This window comes from Vulpes lagopus, chromosome 1 (genome assembly GCF_018345385.1).
Source record: "Vulpes lagopus strain Blue_001 chromosome 1, ASM1834538v1, whole genome shotgun sequence".
In the NCBI taxonomy this organism is placed as follows: Eukaryota; Metazoa; Chordata; class Mammalia; order Carnivora; family Canidae; genus Vulpes; species Vulpes lagopus.
The window spans coordinates 48,849,286-48,862,694 of NC_054824.1; the positions used below are offsets into that span (position 1 = coordinate 48,849,286).

Here is a 13,409-nt window from a genome sequence, read left to right on the forward strand (position 1 = left end):
CATGCCCATGTAATGAACTCTCAATAAAAACTTTGGACACTGGAGCTCAGGTGAACTTCCTGGATGGACAATACTCCATGCATATTGTAATATATAAATGCTAGGAGGGTAGTGCATCCTAAAGGCAACAGGAGCTTACATTTGGAAATCACCCAGACTCTGCCCTCTGTGTATTTTCCAACTTTGGCTGGATCTAATTTGTATTCTTTCCCTGTAATAAATGCAACTACGAGTATAATAGGTTTCAGTGAGTTGGGAGTTTATTTAGTCAATTATCGGACCTGAGGGTGCTTTTTGAAAACATCTGAGTTTATAGTTAGCATCAGAAGTCTTAGGCAAATGGGGCAGTCTAGAGAACAGTGCCATTAACTTTGCAATGTGGCCAACTCAAGGTACCTGCAAAGAAATGAAAAATTAAAATTGTTAAGTGCCACAAAGGAGAGGCATAATGTGCTTGACCCAGTCTGGGGAGGGGAGGGCTATGGAGGGCTTTTCTGAGGGGGTCAGGATTGATTTGAAAGCTGAAGGCTGAGTAGGAATTAAATAGAGGAAATGAGAAAGTCACCAGAGGCAAAGGAAATGCAAGTTCTGTATTTGAGGAACTGCAAGAAGGCAGCTAGAATGTAAAGAGAAAAAAGGAATTTGGTATAAAATGAGGTGTAAAGAATATTTAGTGACTTTTTCTAATAATGAAAGTTGGACTTGTTCATTGGAATGTATCCTTCTTGTCATTTCTGTGTATCTCTACTCACATTCATGTATTTTCTTTTATGTAGCTAGACTGTACTACTATACATAGTGTTGTATCATGGTTCTTTTTTTCCAATTAAGAGTGTAAGTTGAATATTTGCCTATTTTGTTAAATCTTCTTGGAAAATATGGTATTTTGAAATCTTATTTACATAGAATCAAAAGCAAGATCTCACACAAAGTCTGAGCAGAAATTAAGTAGGTAAAGGGAGATGAGTTTGACAAAATGATATACTCAGTTAATGCACACCCAACAAGACAGAATATCTCCATCCTCCCCGAAAGTTGCCTCATGTTCCTCCAAGTCAATCCTTGGATTTGCCTTAGAGGCAACCACTAAACTGACTTCTTTAGCCAGAGATAAGTTTTACCTGTTCTAGAATTACATACAAATAGGTTCAAATGGTATATTCTGTATATATTTTTAAAATTTTGGTCTGACTTTTTTTTGTTCTGCATAATGTTTTGAGATTCATTCATGTTGTCATATGTATCTGTTAATCATTCCTTTTTGTTGTTGACTAATACTGCGTTTTATGGATACTCCATAATTAAAGTTTTCATTCACCTGTTGATGGGTTATTTTCCACTTGAAAATATGACCTTAATGATTCCCTAATATTCTAAGGTATTGATGTTTTATAATTTATTTAAATGTTTTTTTTTTTTTCCAAATTTTGGTTGCTTCCAACTTTTCTTATTTGTTTGTTTGTTTAAGAGAGAGGGAGAGGGTCACCTGGGTGGCTCAGTGGTTGAGCATCTGCCTTTGGTTCAGGTTGTGATCCTGGGGTCCTTGGATCGAGTCCCACATCAGACTCCTCAAGAGGGAGACTGCTTTTCCCTCTGCCTATGTCTCTGCCTCTCTCTCTCTGTGTCTCTTTCATGAATAAATAAATAAAATCTTAAATACACATACACACACACATAAAAAAGAAAGAGGGAGAGAACGCGTTTGGGTGGGGGGTGTGCAGAGAAAGAATAAGAGAGAATTTTAAGCAGAGTCTGTGCTGAGCACAGAGCCTGACTTAGGGCTCCATCCATCGACACTGAGATCATGACCTGAGCCGAAACCAAGAGTGGGTTGTTTAGCTGACTGTGCCACCCTGGTGCCCCACTTCCAATTTTTCTTTATTACAAACAAAACTCTTTTTTTATTTTTTACAAACAAAGCTCTTATGAACTGTGTAGCACATACATCTTCATTTGTATTTTTGATCACAACAATGCTACAAATTCCTGAAAGCATAATAATGGGGTCAAAGGTATAAATGTTTTCTGACCTCAACTAATACTGCTGAATTGCTCTCCAGAAAGATTCTTCCAACTTATCTGGTTACCAGCAATGTAAGAAGTCAGTGTTTTCACTACATCATCAAAAACATGTGTTAATCATTAATAATAATCTTCACGATTTTGGTAGGTTGAACTTTTAGTAAAATTTAAATTGCAATTATTTTATGATTATGAAGTTAAATATGTACTTATTTATTGGTTATCCAAGCTTCTATGAATTATATATTAGACCGCAGAATATTAGTAGTTTTTTTTTCTTTTAAGTAATCTCTACACCCAATGTGGGGCTTGGACTCACAGTCCTGAGATCAAGAGTTACATGGTCTGCCAATTGCCAGCCAGGTGCCCCTAGTATTTTTTCTATTTTTAATAACTTAGATAGTTTTTGTAAAGTGATTATGAGTGCCTAGTGTATTATAAGCACACTGTGTTAGTTATTGTTATTTACTCCCTTCTATATTAAATATTTTAACCTTTCATTTGTCATAAGTTGCAAGTATTTTTCTTAGGGTTTTTCTTTTAATTTCATGATATTTTGAAAGCATACACATATTTTTTAGTTTTTATTTTAAAGCAGCAGTCTTTTCTTTAGTGTATTATTAATCTATTTAATGCTTAGAAAGTCATTCACCAGGGATCCCTGGTTGGCTCAGCGGTTTAGCGCCTGCCTTCTGCCCAGGTGTGATCCTGGAGTCCCAGGATCGAGTCCCACATCGGGCTCCCTGCATGGAGCCTGCTTCTCCCTCTGCCTGTCTCTCTCTTTCTTTCTCTCTCTCTGTGTCTCATGAATAAATAAATAAAATCTTTTAAAAAAAGAAAGTCATTCACCATTCAGATCAGTAAAATAGTCATATTTTGTGTAGTTCAAATATCTTTTTAAAAGTGAGTTTTTTCTGCCTGGATATAATTTTTAAACTTCTAATGGATAATTTTAAACACAAAAATTGTAAACTCCCATATATCCATCCCCCAGTTTCAGCTCACAGCCAGTCTTGTTCCATGTATACTCCTGTCCATTTACTCCCCAACCCCAAGAATACTTCAAGCAAATCACAGGCAGCATCTCAATTTATCTGTAAATATTTCTACAAGTATTTCTAAAGGTAAGAAATTAAAAAAAATATAAACATAAAAAAGTGATAGCTAGAAATACTTATCAGCTTTTCTTCAATGTCATTAAAAAAAACTAGTAAATGTCCAAATTTCTCTGATTTTCTCATTGTTGTTTTTACTTTATCTGAATCAGGATCCACATAAGGTCCACATATTACAAGTAGTTGGCTGTGTCTGTTATAAACTATAAACTATAAGTTTTCTCTCTTAGTTTTTTCCTTGGAATTTATTAATTGAAGAAACTTTTTTTTCTTTAAGATTTTTTTATTTATTCACAGAGACAGAGAGAGAGAGGGCCAGAGACGCAGGCAGAGGGAGAAGCAGGCTCCATACGGGAAGCCCGACGTGGGACTCGATCCCGGTCGCCAGGATCACACCCCAGGCTGCAGGCGGCGCTAAACTGCTGCGCTACCGGGGCTGCCCGGTTGTTTGTTTTACAAGGATCCCTGGGTGGCACAGCGGTTTAGCGCCTGCCTTTGGCCCAGAGCGTGATCCTGGAGACCCCGGATTGAATCCCGCATCGGGCTCCCGCATGAAGCCTGCTTCTCCCTCTGCCTGTGTCTCTGCCTCTCTCTCTCTGTGTCTCTCATGAATAAATAAATAAGATCTTAAAAAAAAAAAAAAAAAGATTTCCCACAGTGGGATTTTGCTGAGTGTATCCATTATATTGTGTTTAACATATGGTGCTGTTCCCTAAATTCACTCTTTTTTTTCTTTCCTAAATTCACTCTTAAATTGGTAATTAGATCTAGAGTCTTTATTATTTTTATTATTTATTTATTTATGATAGTCACAGAGAGAGAGAGAGAGAGAGAGAGAGAGAGAGAGAGGCAGAGACACAGGCAGAGGGAGAAGCAGGCTCCATGCACCAGGAGCCTGACGTGGGACTCGATCCCGGGTCTCCAGGATCGCGCCCTGGGCCAAAGGCAGGCGCTAAACCGCTGCGCCACCCAGGGATCCCAGATCTAGAGTCTTGATTAGATTTAGGTAGTATTTTAAAATTTTATCAGGTAGCATTGAATGCATGGTTAGTTTTTTGTGATATTAGTCATCACTGATGACCACACTTAGATTCATTATATCATAAGGAGTTGCAAAACGGTGATATTCTAATATTTTTCTTTTTCATTTATTAGCTAGAATTTTTGTACAAAGGGAAACTTCCTCCCATCAACTATTTGGTTACACTTAGGTTCATTTCCTATAATAATGACAGGATAAATGGTTGTTTTTTAATCTGTGCTTGCCATTATGACGAATTTGATCATTAGGGTTTTTTTGACCTCAGGTTTTTTTTTCTTTTTTGAATACTATTATGAACTCAGGCACTTAAATATATATGATAACCTGTTGCAGTTATCTTTATTATTGATACTCAAATTGTCCCATCTTTGGCCACTGGGAACTTCTAACTGGCATGTCCACATAGTCTTTGTTAACTGCCTTGTTTTCTGATATGACAAGATTTTCATCTGGATTTTTTGTGTTAGGCTTCCAACATGGCTCATCTTGGTACATTTCCTGTGCAAATTCTGGAATCACCCATTTCTCCAAGGAACCCTAGCTCTTTTTAGTGGGAAGTGTTATTATTATACAACCAAGTCCGGTGCTGGGAATGTTCTTTGCTATTGGGTTTTTGTTTTTAAGCTTATTCAGTGAACAGTATTAGAAAATACATGTTATTAATTTTTAAAGATATACATTTCATTATGTGTTTAAACCAGTATTTCCCACTCAATTCAGAACATGGGGTTTTTATTTAAACTGTATAGTTATGTTTTTAGTGTGTCACATGGAATGAAATGAGAATCTAACTTGAACTTGCATCCCTTACTCCCAGCACACACTGGAATATCAGTTTTCCAGAGCCGTTTGCTGAATAATTTACCCTTTTCCTGATTAACTTGCAAGACTTGCTACATGAATTTCCAGGCTCATTGCAAATGTGAAAATGCAGCACTTCTTGTTCAAAGCTTCTTAAAAATTTTAATACGGTGATGGCAGAGCCTTTAACCAGTATGTGGGGCCCTTCTAAGATCAGAGCTCTGAGTGACTACATACGGCACACATCCATGAAGCTGGTCCTGACGACTTGTGATCCTGAACAGTGTAATAGCAAAGAACTTACATGGCACTTGCTATTGCCAGGTTCTGTTCTGAATGCTTTACATGTCACCCAGGTAAGTACTTTTATTATTTCCTCTTTTGAGATAAGGAAACTGAGGCACAGGGTAGTTAAAAAACTTGCACATGGTTAGACAGATAATAGGTGCAGAGCCAGGGTTTGAGGCCAAGTGGTTTGGCCCCTTTAAATCCATACTCTTTACCTCTATGCCATAGTGCCTCTAGGATAGTTTCTTTATCATATATGAGGTTTTGTTTGAAGGATATGCATTCTGTTCCATTGATATGCTGATTTTGCACTAGCAAGTCATTTTTAATCATTGGAAATTTATGAGATTTAATATTGACAGGTTATACCCTCATACATTAATTAGCCTTTGGAAAAGAAATAATAGGAAGTACACTAGTGAGACGTTGTATGGAAAGTATTACCAACCCTCACACTTGGTTGATAATTTTGCTCAGGTATAAAAGTCTAGATTTACATCATTTCCATTCAGAATTTGGAAGACATTGCTTAATTATCTTGGAATTTCCAGTGTTGCTAGTGAAAAGTCCAATGCCATTCTGATTCCCAATCTTTAGCATGGGGCATGCTTATTCTCTTTGGATCTTCCCTTTATTTCTGGTGAAATTTCACAATGTTATGACTTGGACAAGTCTTTTTGCTTTTGGTATTATCTATTAATGTAAAAATTTGTGTTCTTCAGTTATAGAAATTTATGATATTAATTTTTAATTAACTTCTTCCTCTTCAGACCTCTTGTCTTTGGACATTCAACCTCTGGGACTAATTCTTTATTTTTCTTAATCTTTCCTATTCTCCTTTCCTTAGTTTCTTACTCTAATATCTACAAGATTTTCTTAACTTTAACCTCCAGGCATTTTATTGAATTTCTAGGTGTCAGTAAAATTTATAGATTTCAATATTCCCTTATTCTTTGGCTATTCCTCACTTAAATTACCCTGTTCTTGTCCCATGCAGATTCCTTCTCCTCCCTGAATTGTGTCTGTTTCCTTTGACCTTATTTTTCTCTTTGTTCATTTTGATCTGTTTTCCACATTAGAGGATTTTCTCAAGTAATTACCTTCCCATAGCTCTACGCAGTGTCCCTGAGTTCATAGCTCTGATTCAATCTCTTCTGGAAGAAAACCTCCATCTTCTGCTGTGGTGAGGAGTGGCAGTTGCAGGCTACATAGGAAGAATGTGTGACTTTATGGTCCCAAAAGATCTTTATGTAGGTCTTTCAATGACTCGTTTTCACACTACCAGCACTATCATAATTCCTTTCACAGGTACAAATCCTAAACTATTTATAGTTCTGTGGTGTGATTTGGCTTCTTTCTTTTTAATTTATCTACCTCTATCCCCTCCTTATCCCTATCCCAGACACTGAACTTTCAGATTCCTACAGAGTTAGTCAGTTACTGCTCATCCATTTGCTTTTCAGTTTCTAAAATTTTATTGGCATCTCTTATCTGCTGTGATCTCCTTTCGAGTTTTCTTGGTACTTGTGTTTTTATGCATTTCAAATTTATATCTAGTAGGGTTTCAAGAAAGAAGGGAGACTCCCACATATTTCACTTAAGCTTTATATCATACTTAAAGAAACTTGGGCAAAACCTAACTGATTTTTGATTCTTTACTGAAATTTCATTTGTTATAAGAATTTTCAGTTGATGCTTTCTTTTCCTAGGTATGTATTCATTCTTTAAAAATAATTACAGGGATCCCTGGGTGGCGCAGCGGTTTGGCGCCTGCCTTTGGGCCAGGGCTCGATCCTGGAGATCCAGGATCGAATCCCACATCAGGCTCCCGGCGCATGGAGCCTGCTTCTCCCTCTGCCTGTGTCTCTGCCTCTCTCTCTTTCTCTCTGTATGACTATCATAAATAAATTTAAAAAAATAAAAAATAAAAAATAAAAATAATTACAATTGGGCAGCCCTGGTGGCTCAGCGGTTTAGCGCCGCCTTCAGCCTAGGGCATGATCCTGGAGACCTGGGATCGAGTCCCACATTGGGCTCCCTGCGTGGGGCCTGCTTCTCCCTCTGCCTCTCTCTCTCTCTCTGTGTCTCTTGTGAATGAATAAATAAAATCTTAAAAAAATAATTACAATTTAATATCTTCTATACAGATCTATAATCTGTAGATATATAATATCTTCTATCTATACAATAGATATATCATCTTTTTTTCCTTTTATATCTTACAGTGTTGGTCAGTTGTGGTCCACAAGACATGTTTCAAATGCATAATACATGCATGTGTAGCATACACACATTTGCCATTCTGAATGGCATTATGGCATATTATCATAATGGCCATTATGTCTAAAATGGCATATATTTTCTGCTGTTTTTCTGTTAGTAGACTTTATAAACTGAAAGAAGAACCCTGATTCTTAGTTCAAAGAATTATTAAGAGCATAAGTGGGCAAAAGATAAATAACCATTCTGCAGTCTTCTCTTAGACCCTTTTTTATTTGGATTACACATAAAATTTCAACTTCCTGTATCTTCCTACTTCCCAACCATAGCTTCATAAAGGCCTACTATGATCATGTTATTTAGGATAATATTTAAGATTGTGTTTTTATGGAAGCACTTGGGTGGCTCAGTGGTTGAGCATCTGCCTTTGGCTCAGGTCGTGATGCCAGGCTCCAGGGAGCCTGCTTTGCCCTTTGCCTATCTATGTCTCTGCTTCTCTCTGTGTGTCTCTCATGAGTAAATAAATAAAATATTTTTTAAAAAGACTGTTTTCATGATCTCCCTCAAATCCCAATCCTCCTTTACCTTCCTTATTTTTTCCATACTACTATCAGCTAACATACAATTTACTCATTATTTGTTGTGGTTTTTTGACTGTCTTGACCCACTAGAAGTAGGCTCCATGAGAGTAAGGATCTTTGTTTTATTTTCTGGATTTTCCTAGGTACTTAGAACAGTGCCTAATTTATAACAGGACTTTACAACTCTATGACTTGGTTTCTGGAGGTACACTTGTGTGCGTGTGTGTGTGTGTGTGGACAATATTGTATATACAATATTAAAAATATAATAGATTATATAGACAGTTGTAAGTGCCAAAGAGGAAATGAAGGGGGGGGGGGAAAGGGGATAAATAATGTTTCAGGGAGAGTGGTTGAAATTTTAGACTGAGGAAGGAGTTTAGGGAAAAGATGAATTTAGAGTAAGGTTTTGGATGGAGTGAGTGTACTTACTTGAAGTAAGCAAGTGGATATCTGGAGGAAAAAATTCTAGCCTGAGGAAATGACCAGTACAAAGACACTGAAGTAAGATTATGTCTGATGTCTTCAAAGGAAAAACAAGTAGTTCAATGTGGCTGGATCACAGAGGAGGGAAGAGTAGCAGAAAATAAGGCCAAGAGAGGTAAGTAGAAGAGAAATGGCCAGATCATATAAGGGCTAAAGGTCATAAAAATGACTTTTATTTTCCCCTGAGTGAGGTGGAAATGCATGTAAGGGTTTGAGGTGAAAAGTGACATGAACTGACTTATATTTAACAGGATTATTCTTGCAACTGTGCTGAGAATAGATTAGAGAAAAGCAAGAGCAAAAATATTGACACCAGCTAGGAATCCACCATAATAATCTATGTGTAAGATAATGGTGGCTTGGACTAGAGTGGTAGTAGTAGGAGTGGTAAAAAGGATTGTATCCCAGAAATGTTCCAAAGGTAAAGTCAGTAGAATTTGCCAATGGACTGAGTGTATGATGTAAAAGAAATATAGAAATTGTTTTTTGGTTTGAGAAACTGGAACAATGAAGTTAGCATCAACCAAGATGAGGAAGGAAGAAAAAAACAGGTTGAAGGATAAGGTCAGGAGTATGGTTTTAGACATGTTAGTTTGAGATACCTATCAGTAATGTCACATACACAGTTGTGCAACGAGTCTGGCATTAAAGGGAGAAGTCCAGGCTAGAGAATCATAGCTTATTGATGGATTTTAATATCATATAATTGGGCACTTTTTTTGTGTCAAATTCTGGTGTTGATAAAAGCAGACACAGGGCAGCCCAGGTGGCTCAGCAGTTTAGCGCCGCCTTCAGCCCAAGGCGTAATCCTGGAGACCCAGGATCAAGTCCCACATCGGGATCCCTGCGTGGAGGGAGAAGCCTGCTTCTCCTTCTGCCTGTGTCTCTGCCTCACTCTCTCTCTCTCTGTGTGTCTCTCATAAATAAATAAATAAATAAATAAATAAAATCTTAAAAAAAAAAAAAAAGCAGACACAATAACACCACTATTGAGTACCATATTGTGCTTTGGGTAAAGCATTTCTTCCAAATGATTTTTTCATCTTCATGGCAGCAAGACATGATGGATTGCCACCACCCCACCCCACCCCCGTCTCATTTGTAAGTGAGAAGATTGAAGCTGGGACTGAGGGCCCAATAAAGTGATATGACCACAGCTGTAGAGCCAGTAAGGAAAGCTGGGATTCAAATCAAGGCCTGTAACCCCCAAATCAATACTTTTAACCAGCAACTTATGCTAACTTTATAAACTAGCTTCTTGTCTTATTCTAAGTCCTGGGACAGATTATATAAAAATGAGAATGATCTGTTCTTTGAAATCACAAAAACCTCACCAGAAAAAAAACCCATTGGTAACAAAAGTTCAATATTTAAAGTTGAAAAATATAAAGAGATAATGGCTTGGTGATGGAGTAAACATTTTAGCTGTAACTGCTTCTACTTAAAATTATGAGGTCTTCAATGGAAAGCATGTGAGCCATTACTCTGTTAATCTATCTTATCCCCATGTTCTACTTGTCTCCTATCATTTCTGCCTCCAACATTATGTGGAACTGTCATCTTTACTTCCATAGCCATTGCCCTGGGCTAGGTTGCCATCGTGTTAGCCTGGATGACTGCAATACTGTTCAAGAGTGGCCCTTCCCTGTTTTCTTTCTTGTGTCATTTGTACTCATTTTGTACACACCAGCCAGAGGGATTTCTTTCCTTTCCTTTTCTTTCTTTCTTTTTTTAAAAAATATTTTATTTATTTATTCATGAGAGACACACAGAGAGAGGCAGAGGGAGAAGCAGGCTTCCCTCTGGGAAGCCTGATGTAGGACTTGATCCTAGGATCCTAAGATCATGATCTGAGCCACTGAGACATCCAGGCGTTCCCAGAGGGATTTCTTTTCAAAATGGTCTGTGTATTGACTGTTTTACAACAGAACGCTGCCCAACACAGGACATGATTGCTAAATATTCAGCAGCACAAAATAGTGCAAGATGCTTCATTGCAAAGGAAAACATAATTTTTGAAAAATAAACACTTAAATGCAATATAGGATCCTACAAAAGGCATTACACCAAGTGTTTTGTGGTTTTTTAAAAGATATTTATTTAATCATGAGAGATACACAGAGAGAGGCACAGGCAGAGGGAGAAGCAGGCTCCATGCAGGGAGCCTGCCATGGGACTCAATCCCGGGTCTCCAGGATCACGCCCTGGGCCAAAGGTGGCGCTAAACCACTGAGTCACCCGGGCTGCCCACACCAAGTGTTTTTTAACTGCTCTTTCTCTTATCAGTCTTTGATGGAATGTGATTATTTTCCCAGACTACTCTTCCCAACTCCCAATCTACAGTTCAATATACAGGATCTTTTTTTTTTTTTTTTAATTAACTTTTATTGGTGTTCAATTTACCAACAAATATACAGGATCTTTAATTTCAATGGTACTATAATGGATCAAAGAGGCCCCATATTCTAGTGCTTTCATTAGCAGAGGGGAATGAAGTAAGCATATCATGAATATGTTAATATAATTGTTCCGTCTTACCAATCTTTTCTCTCTGGGGCCTAACATAGTGAGTAGCCTCTATTAAATGCTCAATAAATATCCACTGAATGTTATTAAATGAATATGACATTAGGTATTTTGTGGAAATAATCTAATATTCTCTAAGATATAAACTAAAAGGCTTCAAGAATAGTGCTTCTGTATTAAATTATGTAATAATAGATTTTCTTAAAATGTGATTTGTGATTTTTTTACTTTAACATATTTTTTTAAAGGCAAGACATCATTTTTTTTAAAGGCTTTATTTATTTATTCATGAGAGACAGAGGTGGGGGGCAGAGACACAGGCAGAGGGAGAAGCAGGCTCCATGCAGTGAGCCCGATGTAGGACTTGATTCCAGGACTCCAGGATCACACCATGGACTAAAGGTAGGTGCTAAACTGCTGAGCCACCTAGGGATCCCCTCCTCTAACATATTGATTTGCTTTTTCATTCTTGACAGTTGATTTACAATAATTTCCACTCATTATATATTTTTCCTATTATCTAAAAATGTCAATTTTTCTCAAAGTTTACCTTGAAGCATGACCAAAGACTGTCGAAGTCGGCTGTTTTCTTTCCGGGTGTTTGTTAATTTTTGTTTCAGACTTTTTATTTTCGTGCACAATTCCTCCTTTGACAAGTCTGCTAAAGGCTCTTCATCCTCACTGGAGCTCTCACCAGGCAGAAAGGCATTTCCTGAAAATGGGTCTCTCTAAAATACAAGGCAGGTACAACAAAAGAAGCTTCAAAGTGACTTTAATGGTTAATCCTATGTTCTGCATGCTGAAGGGACTTAATCAGACCTACAAATCCCTCATCTCCCAGGCCTTTACTGCTCCAGATGAAGAGTTGCCCTATCTACTGAACTAGCCTCAGCTTTGTCTTCCCATCTCCCGGGGGGCTCAGAAAAAGGAAAGGCATCAAAGTTTCATGCACACATCTGTCACATAGCAGAAATCAGGATTCTGTCTAACTTCAGTGAAGAATATAAAGTAGGAAAATAGTTTAACAGAGAAGAATTAACCTGCCATTCAAATTTTTGTAACTCATCTCACCCTCCATATCCCCCCTGATTTTTTACTCACAGCCTTTCTATTAAGACTGTGAGAAATTTTGGGGTTTATTGCATCGAGAAAAGAGAGAGAAGATTCACCTAGAACAAAGCATTCATGCTTTCCTTTTAGTTTTAGAAGTAATTTTTAAGGTCAATAGCAAGACAATAGTCTGAAAACATATGCATTTGAGTTGTAAAATCCAGGCTGTGTTGAGACAGAAAATGATTTCCTCAAATTACCAAGCTTGTTTGCATATATATATATATATATATATATATATATATATATGAAGAGATCGAAAAAGCTGGAGTATAAAGTTTTTATTTTTCATTTTTATTTTACTTATTTTTTAAAAAAAGATTTTATTTATACAGGTGAAAGAGGGAGAGCACGAGTTAGGTGGGGGGTGGATGGGAGGAGGGAGAAGGAGAGGGAGAAGCAGATTCCCAGATAAGCAGGGAGCCCAATATGGGGCTTGATTCCAGAACCCCCAAGATCATGACCCAAGCTGAAGGCAGATCCTTAACAACTGAGCCATCCAGGTGGCCCTGGATTATAAATTCTTAAAAATAAACTTTAGAGAGGAAGAGATGAAGATATGACATAAAGAAAGTTTCTGTTGCACAGGAAGGGAAGAGACATTCTGGTGTCAGGAAAAGCCTGGAGAATAAGGATCTGGAATAGCAGGAAATCAAATTCAAGTGTCTTTGCTCTTCATGATCCCATTGTTTCCAGGGAAGGGACATGCATCACAGGGGTAAGGATATATGATAGAAACATTCATATAAACGAGGAGCATTCCTAGAACAACAGGGTTGGCTCCTTGCTTCTCAGTGCATTAAAAACTCCCTAAAGAGGCCCCATGTCCAGCATTACATCAGGGCAACATGGTGCCTCTCTGAGTTATAAATCAGAAATGTCCAAAATTAGTATCTAGACAGCTGGACAAGAGAAAGCAACCAGACTCTTCAGAGTTTTTGCAAAGCAAGTAAAGATTCCAAATAGTCCTTGTGTCCTGGTCAGGAGACAGATAGGTGCTGAGGAAACTGGTTAAACAGAAATAGTTTAGTGTGTAGACAGAGAAGCCACACAATGCCAGAACCTTATAGAATATGGCAGTGGGCCTCACCCCTGCTGGCAAAGAGAGCCTCTGTGGACAAATGAACTGAAGGAAGAAGAGGCCAACACTCAACTATAGAGCACATGCAACACACATAAGAGATACTCTCTGAAGTGCTAGGTCCTGGGGAACAGAGG

The 13,409-nt window shown here is 37.7% G+C and overlaps 1 protein-coding gene across 3 annotated transcripts in view; it reads right to left on the reverse strand.

Annotated features, from left to right (window-relative positions):
• Positions 1–13,409, reverse strand: part of BEND6 (BEN domain containing 6) — a 63,472-nt gene that overhangs the window by 15,189 nt on the left and 34,874 nt on the right. For all 3 annotated transcript variants that reach the window (XM_041769333.1, XM_041769318.1, XM_041769326.1), the window contains one exon: positions 11,632–11,809. In XM_041769333.1, coding sequence (XP_041625267.1) covers positions 11,632–11,809 — 178 coding nt within the window. The remainder of the gene's footprint in view (positions 1–11,631; positions 11,810–13,409) is intronic.